General features: G+C 41.6%; 1 protein-coding gene and 1 non-coding gene across 4 annotated transcripts in view; one reads left to right on the top strand and one right to left on the bottom strand.

Moving 5' to 3' along the window:
- SEC23A (SEC23 homolog A, COPII coat complex component) overlaps positions 1-25,870 on the bottom strand; it is a 68,126-nt gene that overhangs the window by 17,681 nt on the left and 24,575 nt on the right. For 2 of the 3 annotated variants that reach the window (XM_070431844.1, XM_070431851.1), the window contains exons 10-14: positions 17,961-18,084; positions 16,359-16,439; positions 14,734-14,823; positions 12,904-13,013; positions 5,658-5,811 (exon numbers count right to left, since the gene is read on the bottom strand). In XM_070431844.1, coding sequence (XP_070287945.1) covers positions 5,658-5,811; positions 12,904-13,013; positions 14,734-14,823; positions 16,359-16,439; positions 17,961-18,084 — 559 coding nt within the window. The remainder of the gene's footprint in view (positions 1-5,657; positions 5,812-12,903; positions 13,014-14,733; positions 14,824-16,358; positions 16,440-17,960; positions 18,085-25,870) is intronic. The other variant, XM_070431855.1, reaches the window with a different exon arrangement.
- LOC139000479 (U6 spliceosomal RNA) lies at positions 14,227-14,332 on the top strand. The gene has a single exon (XR_011469628.1). It is a non-coding gene; the product is annotated as a U6 spliceosomal RNA (small nuclear RNA).

The raw sequence follows: 25,870 nt of genomic DNA, 5'->3' as shown, positions 1-25,870 counted from the left end.
CCTGGCATAGAATTAAGACTGTGGCCTATACATATTCCATTTTAAAAAGCTATTATCCTGGACATGGACAACAGGGGGATGAGAGCATGAGTGGGGCGGGGGGAGGATGGGGGTTAATGGGGGGGAATGAGGACACATTTGTAATTCCTTAACTAATAAAGAATTTAAAGATTTAAAAAATAGTAATAATTAAAAAAATAAATAAATAAAAAATAAAAATCTATTATCCTTTAGGAGGCAGATATTTGATATAGGCTAAAATTGGAATATTGCTTATAGACTTACTAAAAGACTTATTACAACCAAAGAAATATATTTGAATTTCAGAACTACTATATCATTTATGTGTTTATCTATGCCTTATCTATAATAATAAAAGGGTAATATGCTAATTAGACTGGATGTCATTCCAGACATCCTTCCTGACGAAGCCAGGGCTGGAGGGAAGTCAATCCAGTTCCCGGGTGCCTGCAGGCAGCCCGGGGGAAGCCAGCCCAGGTCCTGGGTGCCAGAGGGAAGCCAGTGCCAGCAGCCGGGGGAAGGAAGGCCTACTCTTGCAAGAATTTTCATGCATCAGGCCTCTAGTAGAGCATATAAAAAGGCATAATTAATTTTATCACATTTTTGGCTTCCATGAAAAATCACTTCAGATCTACTGTTATCCAAAGGATAGAAATGTTATAGTTGTAGAGCCAATCCTTAGAAAACAAATCTCGCTATCTGGGAATAAGAGTTTGGCAGTCTTCAATGTTTCCTAATTATACTTCACTGGTGAAACCTATAGATTAAGATAATAATCTTCACTGTCCAATATGATAGCCACTAGCTATATGTGGTAAGTTAAAGTAATTAAAAATTTTTAAAAATCCAGTTCCTCAGTTGCACTAGCCATACGGAGGTAGGCAAAAGTAGGTTTATAGTTGTAATACAAATAAATAACAATAATTAATAACAAATACAAGGATATACTGTTTTGTATATTCACAACTATAAACCCACTTTTGCCCACCTTTACATTAGAAGAGCTCAATAGCCACATATGGGTAATAGTTCCATATAAACAGTGCAAACTATAGCTATTTCCACCACCTATCTCTTGGATAGTGCTGACCTAGAATATCTAATACCTTGAAAAGATGTGAAAAAGCCAATATGTCAGGCATTATTCAGAACTACAAATCACATTATATTAAATATATATTTTTACTATTGTACCTAGGAGTCTATTAAAACATTAGGGAAATCTGATATTATGGATAGTGAGGGTAATGAAAAGATTATTAACTTTTGTGCTTGGGTAACTGAGGATGTCCAAAAGGACAATTTCCAGGATGGGATGTATCGAATAACTATGTCCAAAATTTTTGCTTTTATTATGAACATTTTTTCATGTCATTAAATACTCTATTACTTCATTTTTAATGGCTCACTAGCATTCCACTATACTGATACTGACATCGATATAATATAACTATTTTAACCAATCATTCATCATTAGCATTTACATTTGTTCTGTTATATCTTTAGAAAGATATAAATTCCTAGAAGTAGAATTTCAGATAAAAGGTAGTTTTTAAGTTTTTGATATAAGCCACCAACTGCCTTCTTTTTTTGTTGCTGTTCTTTTTTGTTAATCCTCACCAGAGGATATTTTTCCATTGATTTTTAGAGAGAGTGGAAGAGACAGAGAAACATGATGTCAGAGATACATCAATTGGTTGCCTCCTGCATAAGCCCTAATCAGGGCCAGGGATCGAGCATGCAACCGGGACTCTTTAGTCTGTGGGCTGACACTTTATCCACTGAGTCAAACCGGCTAGGGCACCAGCAGCCTTCTTTATATAAGGTTAAAGATATTTACAAAAGTTGTACAGATTCATACACCTACAAGCTATTCTAATTCTTATCAGTTTGACAGATGATAATTTTTGTCTTATTCTATTTTAGAACTTTGATCATAAGTAAGATTTGGTAAGTTTTTCTTATTTACTAGTCACTTCACATTTCTTCTTTTGCTAATTCCTAGTTCATGATCTTTGCTCATTTTTTGCCTAAACCTAACTGATTTGTAAGAGCTCTTACAAATGAAAATGTTCACATTCTATCATACATATAACAAATGATATTGTCTGTACTTTACCACAGATAACAATGTAAACTTTGTATAACATACACAAACATGAATTTCTAATTTTTGGGCTACTTCTTAAAAATAAATTCTGAACACTAGTCAAATGCCCTAGTATTCACTTACCATGAGGAGTCAGCCTTATTTACAACCCAACCAAATCACTAATCATATGAGAAAAAAAAGATTGAAGCATAAAGAAGGTATATCAAAGATCCACTGTTTGAATTATTCAGAAGTAATATGATTGAGCAGATAAAGCAACGACAATAGTGTTCTTGAGAAAAATAACACTTGCAAGAAGGCTTGTCCTATCCTTAATTCAGTATTATTTATGCATCAAGGCAGCCACATTAAAAAAAATAGGTCAAAGCCTAAATTCCATAAGAAAATGATAATGACAAAAGTAGTCATCTTTTTTTTTAATATATATTTTATTGATTTTTTTACAGAGAGAAAGGGAGAGGGATAGAGTTAGAAACATCGATGAGAGAGAAACACTGATCAGCTGCCTCCTGCACACTCCCTACTGGGGATGTGCCCACAACCAAGGTACATGCCCTTGACTGGAATCGAACCTGGGACCCTTGAGTCCGCAGGCTGATGCTCTATCAACTGAGCCAAACCGGCTAGGGCAAAAGTGGTCATCTTTAAAAAGGGCTTGGTCTCACTGGAATAGCAAGAAAAAACCTGGCTTGGGTAAAATTTTCAAGGAAAGCCCCAAGTGTCTTAAACAAGAGAAATTTCCTGGGCCAAGACTAATCAGATGAAGTGTTTTTCCATTGGACTAGCAGCACAGCTAAAGGGAGAACACAATTAGTGGTTAGTGGGTAAACTAAAGGTCAATGATGAAAAAAAATCAAATATTGATTTTGAATTGTAAGAGAATGTCATTCAATAGAAAAGGTAAGAAACAGATCCATGAAGCTGTACACAAAGTGATCAACAAGAGACTGAGAATGGAGGTGGCAAATCATGTGTTGATGCCAGTACCTTAAGTGATGCTGACCAAGGGGAGCAAGAGCGTATGTAGGGTGTCCCCCCCAAAATGTATACACACTTATCAGCTGATAGCTCAATTGATGTTTCTTTTCAGATTTAACCCATTGGAATTAATAATTATTCAAAGTGTATATACATTTTGGGGGAACACCCTGTATTAAAAATGTCAGAAGCAAATGTGGTACCAGCACCAACTTGGCCATATAATGCCCACTATTTAAAAATAGTTTTTAAATAGATGTTTATTTTTAATTAACATTACTCCAAATAATTAAGAAAAAAACTATATTCACTATGCCAAATTAAGGCAAAGAAGTTTGTTAGTATAATTTCATAGATTTTTCACTAGAAAAATATTAACCCTTTCTCTATTTGTGTAGCTATCACTGTTATAGCTGAAAATTCAACAGCATGGATTCAGTACCAAAAATGAGGCTACACTATATTAGCTACTTAGAATAGTTTCTGTAACTGAGGTTCATTTGTCATCACCTTAAGCTTCACTTCAATTGTACACTAAATTTGATTCAATCAACTAAAGAAAAAAATGTAAAGATCACATTCTCACCACTTTTATCATATATAAGGGGTTCTTAGTCACTAAGCGTTTTATGATTTTTTTTAAATTATTTTTTTAAACTTTTCACACCATAGCATGCCAACCACAGTGATGGACAGTTTCCAATTTATTTATAGAGTAGAGGCCCAGTGCACAAAATTTGGGCGGGGGGGGGGAAGGTCTCTCAGCCCGGCCTGCACCCTCTCGCAATCTGGGACACCTAGGGATTAGGCCTAAACCAGCAGTCGGACATCCTTCTCGCAATCTGGAACTGTTGGCTCCTAACCGCTCACCTGCTTGCCTGCCTGATCGCCCCTAACCACTATTCCTGCCTGACCGCCCCTAACCACTCACCTGCCTACCTCATTGCTCCTAACCGTCTCTGCCTACCTACCTGATCTCCCCTAACCCCTCTGCCTGCCTGCTTGCCTGATCATCCCTAACCACTCGCCTGCCTGCCTGATGGCCCCTAACTGCTCGCCTGCCTGCCTGATAGCCCTAACCACCTCTGCCTCAGCCCCCACACCCGGGACCCAGGCTTCCCTCCTCCGGCCGGCCGCAGGCAACTAGGACCTGGGGTTCTCTCCTCCAGCTGGCTGCAGGCAACCAGGACCTGGGCTTCCCTCCCTTTGGCTGGCTGCAGGCACCCAGGACCCATTTGCTTGGGCCAGTACCTGGGATCCCAGGCAGCTTCACCCAGGCCAGCACCTGGGACTCTGGACAGCTTTGCCTGGGCAGGAACCCGGGACCCCGGGCGGCACCACCCGGGCCCTGGCTTTGTCAGGAAGGACACCCAGAATGATGTCCAGTCTATCCAGTCTAATTAGCATATTACCCTTTTATTAGTATAGATATTTCATTCCCATGTGGCAGTATGCAGTAAGACTATGTTCATCTGGATAACTCCTTTCTCTGTATTTGACACAGGGAGACAACAGATAACTGGTGAAAGTTGTTTGCACAGAAAGCAGAGGAGCAGTCTGACATCAGCCTCTCCCTCTCAAATCCCCTCCACCAACTTCCTCTTACACACAGCTGCCAACTGAGTTATAGAACAGACAAGTTATACTGTTGTGACAGAAGATCTGGGTACATTTTTCATTGTGCTATGACTCACCTGTCCTCTAGTCACAACAGACTTGCTGCTGTTGTGACTGATACAAACTACAGAATGTGTAGATTAGAAGTGAATTATATAGTCAGGGTTTTGTAATTTTGTGTTTTTTATAACTGACTCATTTAGTTATTTACAAGGCCACTCTGTTTTATATTTTACTAGTGCCCTAGTGCATGAAATTTGTGTACGGGGTGGAGGGGAGAACGGGGGTCCTTCATCCTGGTCTGCACCCTCTCCAATCCAGGAATCATTCAGAGGATGGCCGACTCCGGGACCGCTGGCTCCTAACTGCTCGCCTGCCTGCTGGCCTGATCACCCCCTAACTGCCCTCCCTTGCAGGCCTGATTGCCCCTAACTGCTCTTCCCTGCCAGCCTGATTACACCTAACCACCTCTACCTCAGCCCCTGCCACCAGGGCTTTGTCCGGAAGGACATCCAGAAGATGCCAGGTCTAATTAGCATATTACCCTTTTATTAGTATAGATTAGTGTTTGTGTTTTACAAGCATGTCAAATAATAGGGCAACTCTTTAATATATATTTTATTGATTTCAGAGAGGAAGGGAGAGAAACAGAGAGATAGAAACATCAATGATGAGGGAGAATCACTGATCGGCTGCCTCCTGAACACCCCATACTGGGAAACGAGCGCACAACTCAGGCATTTTAGTTATTGGAAGAGGTAAGTGAATTCTACTGTTCATTAATATGCTTTTTACAGAACTTGAACAGGAGACCCTCATACAGTCTTTTAGTTACACTGTTAAAAACTTTAAAAAAGATTATTAGCCACAAATATTTACTACAGATAAAGACATACAGATTTAGAAAAGCACAATGTTCACTACGTACCAGTCGAATGAGCTGTCTGTCTAGCCATCTAAGCACATCTGGCCCTTCCTCTGTTTCTGCTCTATATATTGCCAGCCTGGCCATAAGAATGGCAGCAGCCTCCTGGTCAAAAGATGCAGCAATGCTTTGGATTTGAGTTTGAGCATCTGCCCAGCTAAAGACAAGAAGAAAGCACAGAAATGCTGCTAAATTATTATATTCACAATATCACAGTTGGACTCTCACACATATTTAAATTTAAAAGGTACATAAAATTACTACAATATTTTAAAATTCCAATATTATCTAGATGTCCCCTGACCAAGAATCAAACCCACCACCTTTTGGTGTATGGGAGGACGCTCAACCAACTTGGCCACACCAGCCAGGCTAGGTGGTGTGTGTTTTTGTTTGTTTCATTTCTTCACCTTTTTCACCCAGCACCTGAACCCCCACCCCTCTGACAGCCATCAGTCTGTTCTCTGTATCTATGAGTCTGTTTCTATTTTCTTTGTCAGTTTATTTTGTTCATTAGATTCCACATATAAAAGAAATCATATAGTATTTGTCTTTCTCTAACTGGCTTATTTCACTTAGCATAATACTATCCAGGTCCATCCATGCTGTTGCAAAAGGGAAGATTTCCTTCTTTTTTTACACCCAACTAGTATTCCATTGTGTAGATGTACCACTGGTTTTTACCCACTCGTCTACTGATGGGAACTTGGGCTGCTTCTAAATCTTGGCCATTGTAAATAATGCTGCAATAAATATAGTAGTGCATATATATTCTTTTGAATCTGTGTTTCAGGAGTCTTCAGATATATTCCCAGAAGTGGAATTGCTGGATCATAAGGCAATTAGTTTCATTTTTAATTTTTTGAGGTAACTCCTTACTGCTTTCTACAATACCTGCACCAATCTGCATTCCTACCAACAGTGCACAAGGGGTCTCACATCCTCATCAACAGTTGTTGTTTATTGATTTATTGATGACAGCCATTCTGACAGTTGTGAGGTGATATCTCATTGTACTTTAATTTGCATTTCTCTGATGATTAGTAACATGGAGCATCTTTTCATATGTCTATCAGCCTGTACGTGCTCTTTGGAAAAGTGTCTATTCAGGTCCTTTGTCCATTCATTACTGGATTTTCAGTATGCTTTTTTTGGCATTAAGTTCTATTAGTTTGTTATAAATTTTGGCTATGGACCCTTATCAGATGTATCATTGGTGAATATTATCTCCCAATCAGTGGGGTGTTTTTTCATTTTGTTGATGATTTCCTTTGCTGTGCAAACTTTTTAGTTTGATCTAGTCGAATTTGTTTACTTTTTTCCTGTTTCCCTTGCTGACAGTGCTACATCAAAAAAATATATATCACTATGAGAAATGTCCAAGATTTTACTGCCAATGTTTTTTTTCCTAGGATTTTTATGGTTTTGAGTCTAACATTTAAGTCTTTAATCCATTTTGAGGTTATTCTTGTGTATGGTGTGAGAAGGTGGTCTAGTTTCATGATTTTGCATGTTTATATCCAATTTTCCAAACACCATTTATTGAGACTACAGTTACTCCATTATATGTTCTTTCCTACTTTGTCAAATATTAATTGACCATAAAGGCAGTTTGTTTCTGGGCTCTCTATTCTGTTCCACTGATTTATATATCTGTTTTAATGCCAGTATCATGCTGTTTTGATAACTACGGCCTTATAATATAGTTTGATATTAGGTGGCATGATTCCTCCAACTTTGTTTTTTTTTTTTTTCTCAAGATTGCTGTGGCTATTCTGGGTCCAAATTTTTGAAATACTTGTTCCAGTTCTGTGAAATATGCCATTGATAACTTGATATGAATTGCATTGAACCTATAGATTGCTATGGGTAGTATGGGCATTTTAATGATGTTAATTCTTCCTATCCATAAACATGTTGTATGTTTCAACTTATTTCTATATTATTCAATTTCTTTAGTCTGTGTCTTAATTTCCAAGGACAGGTCTTTTACATCCTTGGTTAAATTTATTCCTAGGGAATTTTTTTTTAAATGCACTTGTAAATAGGTTTATTTTCTTAGTTTCCCTTTGGTGTATATAAATGCAATTAATTTCCGGATATTTATTTTGCATCCTGCTATTTTACTAAAGTTATTTAGCAGTTTTAGTAGTTTTTCATTGGAATCTTTAGGACTTTATACAGTATCCTGTCATCTCCAAATAATGAGTTTTCTACCTTTTCAATTTGGATGCCTTTTATTTCTTGTCTGACTGCTATGGCTAGGACTTCCAGTACTATCTACACTAATAAAAGAGAAACATGGTAATTAGCGTACGACCGCTACCCTTTTCATTGGCTAATCAGTTGAGTATATGCAAATTAACTGTCAGCCAAGATGGCGGCCGGCAGCCAGGCACTGAAGTGAGCATGAGGCTTGCTTGCTGCGGACTCCAACGTTACCCGCCTCACTTGCCGGCCTCTCAGCTGCAACTCTAAGCAACCATGTACTATGTTGCAAATAAGAAGCTAAACAAAACCCCAGAAACCGGCTTCCATTCAGCCGGGCTCGGACCGCAACATTGTATCGATGTTTTCAGCGGCGAGGCCTCAGAGCTAAAGCTGGCCCAGTATAAAAAAAAAAGAAAAGAAAACAAAGAGCGGTTGGAAGCTTCAGTCACTCGCTTCCGGAAAACAGCCCTCAGCCCCTCACCCAGACTGGCCAGGCACCCCAGTGGGGACCCCCACCCTGATCCAGGACACCCTTCAGGGCAAACCAGCCAGCCCCTACCCATGCACCAGGTCTCTATCCTATATAGTAAAAGGGCAATATGCCTACCAGCACCGGGATCAGCGGAGCAGTGAGGCTCCCGGCACCGGGATCAGCGTGACAGGGGGCAGCGCCCAAACCTCCTGATCGCCCTGTGGCTCTGTGTGTGACAGGGGGTGGGGCCACAACCTCCCTATTTGCCCTACTCTGTTCGTGACTGGGTAAAGCACCCCAACCCCCTGATCGGCCCTGCTCTGTGTGTGACAGGGTGCAGCACCCCAAAACCCCCCCCCACAGGCCTTGCTCTGTGCCTGATAGTGGGGAGCTCCCCAATCCCCTGATTGCCCTGCGGCTCTGTGTTTGACAGGGTGCAGCACACCAACCCCCTGATCGGCCCTGCTCTGTGTGTGACAGGGTGCAGCACCCCAAAACCCCCCCCCACAGGCCTTGCTCTGTGCCTGATAGTGGGGAGCTCCCCAATCCCCTGATTGCCCTGCGGCTCTGTGTTTGACAGGGTGCAGCACACCAACCCCCTGATCGGCCCTGCTCTGTGTGTGACAGGGTGCGGCGCCACCCCCCCCCCCCCCACGGGCCCTGCTCTGTGTGTGACAGGGTAGAGCCATAACCTCTCCATCGGCCCTGCCCCGAGTGTGACAGTGGTGGCGCCCCAACCCCCTGATCGGCCCTGCTCTGTGGGTGATAGAGGGTGGCGCCCCAACCCCCCTCCACGGGCCTTGCTCTGTGTGTGACAGGGTAGAGCCATAACCTCCCCATTGGCCCTGCCCTGAGTGTGACAGGGTGCAGCGCCCCAACCCCCTGATCCCCCCTGCTCTGTGTGTGACAAGGGGTGGTGCCCCAACTCCCCTATCGGCCCTACTCTGTGAGTGACAGGGGGGAGCTCCTCAACCCCCTGATCGGCCCTGCTCTGTGCGTGACAGGGGGGAGCTCCCCAACCCCTGATTGACCCCGCTCTGTGTTTGACAGGGTACGGAGCCCCAACCCCCCTGATCAGCCCTGCTCTGTGAATGACAGGGGGCAGCACCCTAACCCCCTGATCGGCCCTGCTCTGTGCGTGACAGGGGGTGGGGCCGCAACCTCCCCATCCGCCCTGCTCTGTGCATGACGGGGCGGCGCCCCAACTCTCCAATCGGCCCTGCTCTGAGCCTGACCAGGGGCTGCACTTAGGGATTGGGCCTGCCCTCTGCCACCCAGGAGCAGGCCTAAGCTAGCAGGTCGTTATCTCCCGAGGGGTCCCAGACTGCGAGAGGGCACAGGCCGGGCTGGGGCACCCCCCTCCCCCCGCTCCCCGAGTGCACAAATTTTTGTGCACTGGGCCTCTAGTCTTATATAATAAAAGTGGAATATGCAAATTGACCAAACAGCGGAATGAGCAGTCGCTATGATATGCACTGACCACCAGGGAGCAGATGCTCAATGCAGGGAGCCCTGGACTGCAAGAGGGCACAGGCTAGGCTAAGGGAACCCCCCACCCCCATCCAGTGCATGAATCTTGTGCACTGGGCCTCTAGTGTTGAATAAGATTGGTGAAAGTAGACATCCCTGTCTTCTTCTGGATCTTAAGGCAAACGCTTATAGTTTTTACCCACTGAGTATGATGTTGGCTGTGGGTTTGTGTATAGCCTTTATTATGTTGAGGTATGTTCCCTCCTTTCCTACTTCGCTGAGAGTTTATATCATAAATGGGTGCTAGATTTTATAAAATGCCTTTTCTGCATCTATTGATCATGTGGTTTTTATCCTTCATTCTGTTTATGTGATGTATCAAGTATATTGATATGGGGATATTATACCAACCTTGCATACCTTGCATACCCACTTAAGCATGGTGTATGATCTTTTTAATGTATTGCTGGATCTGATTTACTAATTTTTTTTGAGGATTTTAGCACCTATGTTCCTCAGGGATATTGGCCAATAATTTTCTTTCTTTGTAATGTCTATATCTGATTTTGTAATTAGCATAATGCTGGCCTCATAAAAAGACCTTGGTTGTGTTTCCTCTTCTTGAATTTTTTGGAATAGTTTGAGAAGGATGGGTTAGTTCTTTGAATATTTGGTAAAATTTACCTTTGAAGCCATCAGGTCCAGGATTTTTGTTTGTTGGATTTTATTACTGCTTCAATTTCACTAGTTATGCTCTGTCTATTCAGATTATCTGATTCTTCCAGATTCAGTGTCAGAAGACTGTGTTTCTAGGAATTTACCCATTTCACACACGTTGTCCAATTTTGTTTGCATATAGTTGTTCATAATATTTTCTTACAGTCCTTTGAGTTTCTTTGTGTCAATTGTTACTTCTCCTCTTTCATTCCTGATTTGATTTATTTGAGCCTCTCTTTTCTTGATGAGTCTGGTTAAAGGTTTGTCAACCAAGAAACAGCTCTTGGTTTCATTGACCGTTTCATTGCTTTTTAGACTTTATTTCATTTATTTCAACTCTGAACTTTATTATTTCCCTTCTTCTACTCACTTTGGGCTTTGTATGTTCTCTTTCTAGTTCCTTTAAGTGTAAAATTAGATATATATATATATATATAAGCATGACTTTATTATTATATATTTTTTAATCTTTATTGTTGAAAGTATTATATAGGTCCCCCTTTTTCTCCCATTAACCTCTTCCAGCCCACTCCCATCCATCCCAGCCAGGTCATCACCATCCCATTGTCTGTGTCCATGAGTTATGCACATATGCATACAAGTTCATTGATTGATCTCTTCCCATCCACCCTCCCCTGCTTTCCCTTTGAGTTTGACAGCCTGTTCAGGCCTCTATGTCTCTGGGTCTATTTTTGTTCATCAGTTTATTTGGTTCATTAGATTCCACATGAGTGAGATCATGTGATGCTTCCTTTCTCTAACTGGTTTATTTCACTTAGCATAATACCCTCCAGGTCCATCCATGCTATTGCAAATGGTAAGAGTTCTTTCTTTTTTATTGCCACCTAGTATTCCATTGTGTAAATACACCATAGTTTTTTTATCCACTCATCTGTTGATGGGCACTTAGGCTGATTTTAATCTTAGCTATTGTAAATTGCACTGCTATGAACATAGGGGTACATATATACTTTCTGATGAGTGTTTCGGGTTTCTTAGGATATATTCCTAGAAGTGGGATCACTGAGTCAAATGCGGGTTTCATTTTTAATTTTTTGAGGAAACTCCATTCTGTTTTCCATAATGGCTGCACCAGTCTATATTCCACCAGCAATGTACTCGGATTCCCTTTTCTCCACAACCTCTCCAACACCTGTTGTTTGTTGATTTGTTGATAATAGCCATTCTGACAGGTGTGAGATGATATCGCATTGTCCTTTGATTTGCATCTCTTGGATGATTAGTGACTTTGAGCATTTTTTCATGTCTCTTAGCTTTCTGTATGTCCACTTTGGAGAAGTGTCTATTTAGGTCCTTTGCCCATTTTTAAATTAGACTGTTTGTCTTTGTTTTGTTAAGTTGTCTTTGTTTTGTTAAGTCTTTGTTTTGTTAAGCTGTATGAGTTCCCTATATATTTTGGAGATTAAACCCTTATCAGATGTATCATTGGCAAATATGTTCTCCCATACAGTGGGCTCTTGTTACGTTGTTCATGGCTTCTTTTGCAGTGGGAGGTTGGCCAGCCAGCCCGCCCTGATCAGCCCGATCAGGGCCGGATTGGCCAGCGGGCCCTGCCCCCGATTGGAGGGGGCAATTGGGGGCAGGGCCAGCTATAGGGAAGGGGCTGTGGGTGGTGGGCAAGCCAGCCCTGCCCCCAAATGGGGTGGGGGTGGGGTGATCGGGGGTCAGCAACTGGGGGAGGGGCCGTGGGAGGTTGGCCAGCCAGCCCCACCCACATTGGTGTGGGGGGACAACCAGGGGCAGAGCTGACTGAGGTAAGGGACTGCAGGCGGTTGGCCAGCAGCCCTGCCCCTGATCAGGGTGGGGGCAGATCTGGGGAGGGGCTGGGGCTGGCCCCGCCCCTTTTGGGAGTAGGGGGCTGCAGTCATGGGTGCAGCCAGCTGGAGGGAGGGGCAGCAGGCCCATTGGGGTGGTGGGGGCCCATCAGGGGTGGAGCTGATAGTGAGAGGGGCTGCAGGTGGTTAGCTACCAGCCCCGCCCCCTACTTGGGTAGGGGGTGATCAGGGGCAGGACCAGTGGGGGGAGGGGCTGTGGTTATTATACAGGTATATAATACATCATATATATTATTATTGTTTATAACAGGATAATATTAGCTTTTCTCCTCCTCTCAGGGGAATAAGATAAATAAAAGAATATTTTGTAGAATGTGTCTTAGAAATAGATTTTTAAATTGCTTTACAATTCTTAACAATGAATATTTTACCAAATAAGCTGGGCTAGAAAGAAATAAAATGCTATTAATCATAAATGTTCATTTTCCAGTCATGGACATCACTCAAAATAGGAACCCAGTTTGGGAGCACAATCCAGAATTGTGTTGATATGTAAATTAAATCTCTAATAAATACAACTTACTTCCTTGCAATGGTGGTCACTCGAATGCGTCTCTGCCCACTTGAATGCTGATACTGAGTCACAAACTGAATTGCACCACGCCCTCCTTGAGGAATTGGAGCATTATGCTGCTTAAAAGTAAAGGAGTAAAAATAAGCAAAATCTATTATGTTGTTGTCATATAGTCATTGACTGTACATCCGAGCACTAATAAAATTAATTCTTATATCAATTAGAAGGATGTTTTTTACAGTACATACAAAACAGTTGTGATATGTCACATAAAAGAGAATTGGATTTGGCAAAGGGGAAAAATGATGAAAGATAGGAGTGAGTCCAAGGATATCAATTTCATGTAATACATAATTCAGAAGGATATGAAAGAAGAAATTAAGGAAGAAGTGTAAAGAAATTAACGGATAAGGAAAGGGGTGAGGCAATTTTGCCTAATAGTAACTGGAAAAAGAAACTGAACTAAGTCATACTCCCCTATGTATATAATATGAAAACAGAACTTTTAGGAAGATAATCACATGATGAACAGATGACCAACAGAAAACTATTAATGAGAAGAGAGTAATGATTATAGTAATGATCCTCAGAAAGAAATAGCAAGTAGTTAAAAGAAATACTTTCTTCATGCCCTTTGACAATAGATATTCTTGCTTTGATTTTGTTTGTTTGTTTTGGTCAATAACAGCCATTATCTTTTTCTCAAATTTTAACTGTTAGAAAGGCTGATTGTTAATAGTCTGTGGTTCATTTTATGCCTAATAACTAGTGGCATAAAAAATCGTAATTTATACATTAAAAATAATTCTTTAATATAACTTCATTCTGTAGCAAAAAAAATCTTCCTTCCTCTCTCTCTAAAAATCAATAAAGTAAAAATTTAAAAGAGATTCCAATATTTGGAAAGATTTTCCATCAACAATGAAAGAGAATTATAGATTGTCTGCCTCCTGTACATCCTCTACGAGGGATTGGAGCCCGCAACCCAGGCATGTGCCCTGGTTCATAGTTATGCTCAACCACTGAGCCATGCCAGCCAGTAATACTGGAATCTTTACCTAGTAATTTTTTTCTATGTGTTTTTTTTTATATATTTTTATTGATTTTTTTACAGAGAGGAAGGAAGAGGGATAGAGAGCCAGAAACATCGATGAGAGAGAAACAACGATCAGCCGCCTCCTGCACACCCCCTACAGGGGATGTGCCTGCAACCAAGGTACATGCCCTTGACCGGAATCGAACCCGGGACCCTTCAGTCCACAGGCCGACGCTCTATCCACTGAGCCAAACCGGCTATGGCTTTCTATGTGTTTTGATATATTAAACTTTTTTGTGCTCGCTTCAGCAGCACACATACTAAAACGGAGTAATATACAGAAGATTACCATGGCCCCAGAGCAATAATGACACACAAATTTGTTAAGAATTCCATATTTAAAAAAATATATTACAGGGGGAAAACTTTCTTGTCGGACTCATATACCATTACATATATGTACCTTGTCACAATTAGGAGCTAGATATCAAATTACAAAACTGCATAACTAGAACAAAATTTAAGATTTTACTTATGATTCCATTTTATATTTAAAAACAAAAAGAGAGACTAAATTGGGTTGCCCAAGGTTAGGCATTTGCCAGTTTCCCTGACATCTCTTTCTATTATAGTATGTCCTCTCACAAGGAGTTTAGCTTTGAAAAATAGAAAATAACAAAAACTCCAAAATAAAACAAGCTTTGGGTTATAATTATTATTGGAAGAAAAAAAACGAAAAAGTCATGGCCTAAATTAAGTACTTGTTTAAATATAGGTTTCAATATTCAAATATAAAGTCATACCTGATTGACAACCTCAAAATATATGGCTAAGGTTGTAGTGGGACTAAGTCCACATATCTTCCATTGACAAGTGCCACCTGTTCCTATCTCCTGTAGAAATAAAATATAATATGTTTGAAAATTAGACAACGTAATTTATTACTATAATATATACCAAGGTGAAAAGAAGGGGAATAAAACCTCCAGTAAGAAAACATCCATTTCAGGTTTCTAACAAATTCATTGAATATTAAAAACTTAAAAATGTTAAATCATATAAAATATAACATCAAATAAAATTAAGCAATTTTTACACAATAAAATTATAAAATAATTCACATTTTTGCTAAGTAAATATAAAAGTGTTGATAAGTTCTCCATATTGTAGACTTTAAAAAAAAGTATTATCATTTAATAAAGTAATTACAACTAACATCCTTTATCGAAATATTTGATATGTGTAAAGAAATATTGATTTAACACATAATATATGCACATAAGAATACAGTTTCTCCACCAATCAGAAAGGACATATGCACCCATATGTTCATAGCAGCACAATTCACCATAGCTAAGATCTGGAAACAGCCTAAGTGCCCATCAGTAGATAAATGGATTAGAAAACTGTGGTACATCTACACGATGGAATACTATGCTGCTGTAAAAAAGAAGGAACTCTTACCATTTGCAACAGCATGGATGGAACTGGAGAGCATTATGCTAAGTGAAATAAGCCAGTCAATAAAGGAAAAATACCACATGATCTCACTCATTCATGGATAATAAAGACCATTATAAACTTATGAACAAAAATAGATACAGAGGCAGAGCTGCCTCAAACAGATTGTCAAACTGCAGCGGGAAGGCCAGGGAGGGGAGGCGGGCAAAAGGGGGAGAGGGTAAGAGATCAACCAAAGGACTTATATGCATGTATATAAGCATAACTAATGGACATAAGACACTGGGGGGGTAAGGGAGGCCAGGGGATTGTCAAGGGCGGGGGGGGGGGGGGGGGCGGGGAAAGGACACATATGTAATACCCTTTGTAATACTTTCAGCAATAAAAAATAAATAAATAAATTTTTAAAAAAAAAAGAAATCTTCACCATGTAAACTGCTTAAAATTAATTTTCAACTCAGTCGTTTTAAAGATGTTTACCCACTTTGTGTTATTTATCCCATAATCCTCTCTATAATAACTACATAATTCTACCATTTTTAAGTGCATTATACATCCACTAAATGGAATAATAAGGATGGATTTGAAACGTAAGTCTAATTTGTTTACTTTGTTGTAGATTCTACTAACAAATAAAATTCAGAATTAATTTTGATTTTCAGAAGTCTCCAAATTTCTAAATCATAGTTGTTGTTTTTAGGCACACTGGGGTAAGAAATAACTTAGGCATAAAAAATAGAAGACTGGTGACAGTACAAAAGTTTTAATTTAGGAGTGGGTGGGAAAAGGGTATTCAGACAGAGCAATTACAAACAGAGGTATACCGATAGAAGCTGAGCCACATTCTACTAAAAAACTGAGTCCACACAATAATTTTAAAGCAATGCTATAAGCTGCCACCCAGGTCTCTGTTGGTTATGTCCTGAGAATTAAACTATACGTTATTTTTAGAATAAAAGTGACTTACATTTTCAGACACACAGGGTCCTTTAGAATTGAGAGACACACAGGGTCCAATAGCTCCTGAAACTTTTATTTCCCTTGAGGTCTGCAAATAAGAACATGGTACAGTTTGGTGTGCTCAAAAATACGCTCAAACATTCAACTATGAGTATATAAGAATAAAGATTTTCTTCCACATTTAAAGTTCAATGAAAATATACTAATGTTAAAATAATTAATCAATGAATACTTCTATGTTAACTTCCAAATTTAAAATCTAGCCCTGGCCGGTTTGGCTCAGTGGATAGAGCGTCGGCCTGCGGACTGAGGGGTCCCGGGTTCGATTCCGGTCAAGGGCGTGTGCCTTGGTTGCGGGCACATTCCCAGTGGGAGGTGTGCAGGAGGCAGCTGATTGATGTTTCTAACTCTCTATCCCTCTCCCTTCCTCTCTGTAAAAAATCAATAAAATATGTAAAAATAAATAAGAATAAGTAAATAAAATCTAGCCTTGACCTAACATTAATCCTCTATTTCAGTTGCCCAGAGGAGGTCTCCATTTGGTAACTCACCCTCAATTAAATATCATACCATACCCAAAATATGTTCTAACTCAAAACCATAGACACCAGCTTCTATTTTTTCTTAACCTACAATAGCTGCTTCAGCCTACACATGCATCTGCAAACTGCAACCAACACACTGAATTAAACTACTTTCCTTACATTCCAATACAAACCATCCATTCTCACTGGGCAGTTTCCCCAAACATACTGTGCTGATTCTCACCTCACACTGGGCTCCTGACTAAAATGTATTCTCTTCAACCAACTTAAATTCTGCCATTTTCAAAACCCAGTGTAAGTCACGATAAAATTGTTTATTTTCTAGGATAAATTGTATCCCAGATGCATTCACCTTTCATTCCTAAACCTTTATAGCACTTTTATAATCTACTATTATTTCAATCTATTCTATATTAAACTTGTCTTTCTATCAAAACTAAATTTCTTTATAAGAAGACCTGTGCTTTAGATATCCCTTATGATCTCTATAATTTCTTAGCTTAATGCTGGACATGTAGCAAGCATTCAATAAAATAGCAAGAAATATTTAAGGCAAATTCAGTATCAATGTGCTTTCCATGCACTTGTTACTAACACTAAGCCTCTGCATTATTAAAATTTGAAATGAATGATAGAAAATAATATCAACAACCTACCGACTGTAAAACAATTACTGATTATTCAAGTAGAATAGAACAGGTTTCTCTTAGATACCAATTACTGCAATTTAAAAAAATCTAGCACTAGCATAAGCAAATTCAGCCCTAAAAAAGATCAAATGCACTAAAAAAGTTAAACCCTACATAAAGAAAAAATAAAGTTAAAGCAAATTTTACCTATATATCTTCTTTTCTAGCAATTATGCAGAAATGCTCAAGTAAAATTTCATTGTACATTTCATAATGACACATCTTTCTAATAAACAAAATCTCTAACACTGGGTTTCAATATAATATAACCACTATTTTTAAATCATATGTTGTATGTGATTAAAGGTAAAATTATGATCAAGCCTACAAATTTGTCTTGATAACATACCACACGTGTGAAGTTTTGCTTCTTACCTTTATTTCTAATGTACCACCAAAACCCATTTTAAACTGGCCATGCATATCTTTGGTGAAAACTCTTTGAAAAGTTTGCTTGAATAAGGAAGTATTGAAAGAGTCGCCCATTACCATGTATCCTCTGCATGGAAAAAAACAAAAAACAATGTAGGTGAAACAAGTGTCTAAACATGTGTTAAAACCAAAAACATAAATTACCTCTTAGTACTACTAACAAATTTTAAAATACTTCCTAACATGTGCTACATTACCATTAACTTTTAAAATTCAAACACTTATCTGCTTCCTTTGCACAAATAATCTAAATCCTGAGGGCAACTGAATATCCCTAACATTTGCATTGTCCTCAGTAATTTTTAAAAAGTCTTTTTTAAAGAAGCAACACATCCACACATAATAAAATTCAAAACATGCAAGAGTACACAATAACAAATGTGTCCCTCCCACCCAACCCACTCTATTCTCCATAATGGTGAAGATACCTGACTATTTACAGCCTGCATTCTCATTCTTAATAATAAACAAGTACATATGTGTGTACGTCTATATATGCAAAATTGTCTTTGTGTCATATCAAAGCTTGTGTTATACCCGGTGAATGAGAGTAGAAGGACACTGAGGAACCGTTTTCATTTTATGTACTAATGTACTGTTAATCCTTTTTTTCAGTAAGCATGTACCTATTTTAACTTTTTAAAGTTTCAAGAAACAGTAACTGTCAAAAACTATTCCAAGATTCTTCTCTAATCAGAAAAAAATCACAGTTTGACAATGTATTCTGTTGAAAATGCTGTGGAAAAACCGGCACTCTCATACATTGCTGATGGAATAAAAAGTGTGCAACCCCAATACAAAAGAACTTGACAATATTGAACAAAATTACATGTGATATGTAGTTTCTCTTTAATCCAGCCACCCCACTATTAGAAATCTATCCCACAAATATTCTGGCAAAAATGAAAAATAAAAAAGCAAAGTATACACATAAGGCTATTCACTGAAGCACTTTTTGTAATAATAAAATATTGAAAACAATCCAGATTTCCATTTATTAAGAGACTAGTTGAATAAAATATGGCACATCCACACAATGGAGTTATGCACTGCTATAGAACAATCTCTAACATATAAGTGAAAAGTGGGGGAAGATGTGTAGATTTTCTCTTTATATAACAAGGGGGATACAAACACTGACATACACAGATGCACACAAATATTCACATATATTTGCTCATATTTTAAAGACACTTTAAGTAGTTTTAAACAAAAAATTAAATAGGTGAAAGAATAAAACTGATGTGCTATAATTAATAGTAATTTTACTTTTGATAATGTTAAAGTCTTGATTTATGCTCTGATGCCAGTATAGATTGTATCTTTTTAAATTTTATTTTCCTTATGTTACTGGTATCTGTAATAATAAAAGCATAATATGCTAATTAGACCAGACATCCTTCGGATGTCCTTCCAGATGACCTTCTGGACGAAGCCGAGGTTGCAAGGGAAGCCCAGGTCTTGGGTGCCTGCTGGAGGCCAAAGGGAAGCCCAGGTCCCTGGTGCCCGAGGGAAGCCAGTGCCGGCAGCTGGGGGAAGGAAGGCCTACTCTTGCACGAATTTTGTGCATCAGGCCTCTAGTATAAAAATATAGTTGAATTTTGTACACTGACCTTGACCTAGAAGTCTTGACAACTTAATATACTAATTTTAAAAGTTTGTACATAGTTTGTATATAGATTCTTTCAAATTTTCTAGTTTTACAAACATGTCATCTATGACAATCTGTGTTATCACTAAACTTGATAATGCATTCCAGATTAATGACAATTTACACGGCCCCACTTATCTGCTTCCTTTAACAGCAAACCACTCTATACCCTTACTACTCACTGTGGCTCTTGCTCAAACAACATTGGCATCACCAAGGATCTTGCTTGAAAAGTAGAATTTCAAGTCTAGGCATACTAACCCCAGAATCTATATTTTAACAAGATACCCAGCTGATCTGTGCATGTGAAAGTTTGGGAAGTTCTGGTCTATAACAGCTGCCTCCAATCCCCTCTGTCTGTTCTTTTTCTAATTCACTCTAAGTCAACTTTCACTACCCTTAGGAAGGTTACCATGACCTTTACAGTATTATATTTCACCATTTTATAATCTCAACCATTTTTATAGTTTAAAAAAAATCACTAATATTCTGACAACTCCCATATTCAAACTTCCGGCCCAAACCTATCTCCTGCATTCTAGGCTGCACATTATATCTTAGTGCCTTCTGGACATCTCATCTCCCTCATGGATGTCTACTGGCAACTTAAACCAAACATGTTAAAAAATGAACCACCTTCCCGGGGAGGCGAGGGGCGCGGAGACGCCGCCATCGCTATTTCCTCCACGCTGGTGACTCCCTGTGACCCCGCCCTACCCTCAGGGCTGTGCCAGAGGCACAAGAGGGAATGACTGTGCTTTTACAAACTCTCAAATCCACTGAGCTGGTTCGGGCGGGTCTCTGAGGCCCCAGGCCACAAGGCGAGAGACGGCACGGCCTTCCAGCGGTCAGGAAGCGAGGGAGGCTCTGGCGCTCGGCTGCTCGCCGGCACTGGGGGACGCAAAGTCCTGGTGTCCTGGATAGGCAAGGGGCCACTGAGTCTCCGCCCCGGCGACTCCCTGTGATCCCGCCCTACGCAATTTACATTCCCATCTGGGCTGTGCCAGACCCACAAGTAGAAGCGCCTTTTCTTCGGCAAACTTTCAAATCCACTGAGCTGGTTCAGGCGGGATCATGAAGCACCAGACCCTACGGGGAGAGGCAGCATGGCCTTGCAGCCATCAGAAAGCGAGGGAGACTCTGTTGCACAGCTGCTCGCCGGCACTGGGGGACACAAAGCCCTGGCAGAGAGTCAAGGGGCCACGGAGACTCAGCCAGTGCTATTTGCTCCGCCATGGCGACTCCCTGAGTCTCAGCCTTAATCAATTTACATCCCCATCCAAGCTGTGCCAGGTGCACAAAAAGACCCACCTGCGCTTTTGCAGCCTATCCCAACAAATTGCAGACTTCAACTGCTCGCAGCCATGAGAGACACACTCAAGAAGCAGACCCAGGAGAACCAGGATGGCGGCATAAGGAAGAGACCTGTGCGTGCTACCTCGCACAACAACATCGAAACTACCAAATATCAGACAAACACCTATCATACAGAACCATGGGAAACTTGGCCCAGTGGAAGCTCTACAACTGGAAGGAGAGAAAGAACATTGAGACTGAGTAGGATGTGACACCAAGTACAGAGCCCAACCCAACAAACTGCAGATTTCAACTCCTCGCATAGAAAGAAGCGCATAGAGACTGAGTAGGATGTGCTGAAGCACCAAGTACAGAGCCCATCCCAGCAGGCTGCAGATTTCAGCTCCTTGCATCTGGGAGGGACGCAATCGGGGGGCAGAGTCGGGTCCGGGGCCGGCCAGGGCTGGGCCTGATTCGGCCGGCACTGTGGAACTGCTGTACCAGCAAGCGCACAAACATGCCCACTGGTCCCAGTCTCTGGTGGGGCGCTGCGGGACAGCAGACAGGCAGTCTGTGCACTTGGTGGAGGGCAGGAGCGCTGGATGTGCAACCACCAGGAATGCCTGGAGATTTTGTCGAGTGGGGAGCCGCCGGCAGGGGACTGAGGGCCAAACTTCCTGTTTCCCCGGTAAGGCTGGGATGGCCCCGGTGAGGTTGAAACGGTCCCGGTGTGGTAGGGACGACCCCGGTCAGGTCGAAACGGCCCCGGTGTGGTAGGGACGGCCCCGGCGAGGTTGAAACAGCCCCCGTGAGGTAGGGATGACCCCAGTCAGGTCGAAACAGCCCCGGTGTGGTAGGGACAACCCCGGTGAGGTTGAAACGGCCCCCGTGAGGTAGGGACGACCCCAGTCAGGTCGAAACGGCCCCGGTGTGGTAGGGACGACCCCGGTGAGGTTGAAACAGCCCCCGTGAGGTAGGGACGACCCCAGTCAGGTCGAAACGGCCCCGGTGTGGTAGGGACGACCCCGGTGAGGTTGAAACAGCCCCCGTGAGGTAGGGACGACCCCAGTCAGGTCAAAACGGCCCCGGCGTGGTAGGGACAACCCCGGTCAGGTTGAAACGGCCCCCGTGAGGTAGGGACGACCCCAGTCAGGTCGAAACGGCCCCGGCGTGGTAGGGACAACCCCGGTCAGGTTGAAACGGCCCCGGTGTGGTAGGGACGACCCCGGTGAGGTTGAAACAGCCCCCGTGAGGTCGGGACGACCCCAGTCAGGTCGAAACGGCCCCGGTGTGGTAGGGACGACCCCGGTGAGGTTGAAACAGCCCCCGTGAGGTAGGGACGACCCCAGTCAGGTCGAAACGGCCCCGGTGTGGTAGGGACAACTCCGGTCAGGTTGAAACAGCCCCGGTGTGGTAGGGACAACCCCGGTGAGGTTGAAACGGCCCCCGTGAGGTAGGGACGACCCCAGTCAGGTCGAAACGGCCCCGGCGTGGTAGGGACAACCCCGGTCAGGTTGAAACGGCCCCCGTGAGGTAGGGACGACCCCGGTGAGGTTGAAACAGCCCCCGTGAGGTAGGGACGACCCCAGTCAGGTCGAAACGGCCCCGGCGTGGTAGGGACAACCCCGGTCAGGTTGAAACGGCCCCCGTGAGGTAGGGACGACCCCGGTGAGGTTGAAACGGCCCCCCGTGAGGTAGGGACGACCCCAGTCAGGTCGAAACGGCCCCGGCGTGGTAGGGACAACCCCGGTCAGGTTGAAACGGCCCCCGTGAGGTAGGGACGACCCCAGTCAGGTCGAAACGGCCCCGGTGTGGTAGGGACAACCCCGGTCAGGTTGAAACAGCCCCGGTGTGGTAGCGACAACCCCAGTCAGGTTGAAACGGCCCTGGTGTGGTAGGGACGACCCCGGTGAGGTTGAAACGGCCCCCGTGAGGTAGGGACGACCCCGGTGAGGTTGAAACGGCCCTGGTGAGGCTCAGACGGCCCTGGTGAGGTTGAGACTACTCCTGTGAGGTTGGGACAAATAAAGGGGACCAGTATGGACTGATGAACAGGTGTAGATACAGAAGCAGAGCAACATTGAACAGAAGGTTAAACTACAATGGGGAGCCTGGGGAGGGTTGGGGGGGGATTAAGAGACCAACTGAAGGACTTATATGCATGCATATAAGATTAACCAATGGACACAAGACACGGGGCGGGGGGGCGGGGGGTAGGGGCCGGGGGAATGTCATGGGGGGGAAATAGGAGACATATGTAATATTCTTTGTAATACTTTAAGAAATAAAAATTATAAAAAAAAAAAAAAAAAAAAAAAAAAAAAAAGAAAAATAAAAAAATGATCTAAAATATAAAAAAAAAAAAAAAAAAAAAAAAAAAAAATGAACCACCAAACTTTTCCCAAAATACTCTTCCTCCCACAGTCTTATCCATTTCAATAAAGGGCAACCCAATCCTTCCAGTAAACTCCTTTGGTTTTCTCAAGCCCCAGATGCAATTTATCAGCAATTCCTCTACCTTCTAAATATATTCCAAATCCAACCACTTCTCACCACCTGTCATGCTACCACCTGGTATTCCTGTATTTCTATACAGTAAGACCTCACCCTTGGAAACTGAAATTTTAAGCAAAATAGCCTGTAACAAACCAATTTTACCACAGGCTAATTGATATAAACACAAGTTAAGTTCCTATGGCATATTTCTGATCACAAAAAGATGATCAAACTTCTAAATAAAAACCCAAAACACTTATAATGTTAAGCATGGAAATAAATGTGATTTATACATACATTTAAGGAAAATTAATAAAAACAAGGAAGATCATTTTTTTCCAACCTACTTATTCCAGTTCAGGGTCGAGAGTGGCTGGAGCATATGATAGCAGCTCAAGGTATAAGGCAGACACCATCCTAGGCAGGAAGCTCTCCCATTGCAGCATACATTCACACTCACACACACACATACACACACATACACTCACTCAGTCTGGGATATTTAGTCATGCCAATCACTGAACATCTTTGGGATATGGGAGGACACTGGAGTCCCTGGAGAAAAGCCATGCAGACATGGGAGGACATGCAAACTCCATAGTGATCCCAGCCAGGAATCAAATTTTTTTCCTCACCAATCTTTATATAATAAAAGGCTAATAGGCAAATTGTCCCCTCGGTAGTTCGACCGACCGGGAGTCTGACCGCTCACTATGACATGCGCTGACCACCAGGAGGAAGCGCAGAACCAAGGAAGGCCCCAGCTGGCAGCTGGCAGCAGGGAGAAGGAAGGCCCCGGCCAGCAGCCAGGGGAAGGAAGGCCCCGATCAACCCTGATTGCCAGCCAGGCCTAGGGACCCTACCCATGCATGAATTTTGTGCACCACATTTCTAGTTATAATGAAACAAAATGTTATCAGAGGACCTGCTGGACTCTTACTGAAGGCAACTGAAGTCAGATGACCCTTTTAAAACAGTAAGTCAGATCACATCACTCTGCTGAAAACTCTCCAATGACTTCCTATCTCAAAGTAAAATCCAAAGTCCTAATAATAGTCAAGGACCCTCACAATCTGACCCCCCTCACTTACCCTTGTTATTTCTCAAACACCCCAGGTATGTTTTCAACTTTGCACTTCCTATTCCCTATGTTTAAAACACTCTTCCTTCATATATGCACATGGCTCACTTTCTTATTTCCTTAAGTCTTTGCTAAACCATCACCTTCATTGAGGTCATTCCTTCTTCCCTATTTAGAACTGCAAACCCCTATCCTCATTTCCTGACTTATTTTTCTCCCTAACATTTATCACCATCTGACATACTATCTACTTTACTTGTCTCATCTCCTCTTACTAGAACTGTGCATCACACATGTGACTAATTAAATTAAAATGTAAATTAACTAAAATTAAAAACTCAGTTCCTCAGTCACACTTGCCACATTTCAATGGAACAATGCAGAGACTATGTCCAATAAAAAATTACGCTGACGCCGAAACCGGTTTGGCTCAGTGGATAGAGCATTGGCCTGCGGACTGGGGGGTCCCGGGTTCGATTCCGGTCAGGGGCATGTGCCTTGGTTGCGGGCACATCCCCAGTGGGAGATGTGCAGGAGGCAGCTGATCGATGTTTCTCTCTCATTGATGTTTCTGACTCTCTATCTCTCTCCCTTCCTCTCTGTGAAAATTCAATAAAATATATTTAAAAAAAAAAAATTACGCTGAACAGTCCTGCAATAGAAGATAAGCTCCATGAGGACAGATTTTCATGTCTGGTTCACTGCTGTATCTGCAGTACCTTAAACAGTTTGACACACATTATGTTTTCATGAATATTTATTAGATGGATGCATTAAATAAATAAACCTGAAAAATGAGTTGACAAGCTTGAGTTTTTAACACCTAATTAAATTATCCCAAAAACATGTAATGGCTGCCTGCAAACGGAAGAGAAACACTTCCTAACTCATTCAATAAGGCCAGTATTACCCTGATACCAACAACAAAGATATCATAAGAAAGAAACTACAAATCAAGATAAATCCCTTATGGAAACAGATGCAAAAATCCTTAATAACATACTAACAAATCAAATCTGGCAATACATAAAAAGAATTATTCACAATTTAGATTTATCCTAGGAATACAAGGTTGGTTTAATATACAAAAAATAAAACCACTGTAATACACCATATAAATAGAATAAAAACAAAAAACATGTGACCATCTCCATAGATGTAGAAAAAGCATTTAATAAAATCCACCACCCTTTCCTGAAAACAAATTTCAACACAGGATTAGATGGGAAAGTTTTCACCTGATACAAGCATTTACAAAAACCCATAGCTAACATCATACTTAATGGTGAAAGATTACACGGTTTCCCACTAAGATCAAGAATAGGCAAA

This window comes from Myotis yumanensis, unplaced genomic scaffold, assembly GCF_028538775.1.
Source record: "Myotis yumanensis isolate MYYU_CA2020_CCGP unplaced genomic scaffold, mMyoYum1.0.hap1 SCAF_1, whole genome shotgun sequence".
NCBI lineage: Eukaryota > Metazoa > Chordata > Mammalia > Chiroptera > Vespertilionidae > Myotis > Myotis yumanensis.
This window is presented reverse-complemented; position numbering and strand designations above follow the sequence as displayed.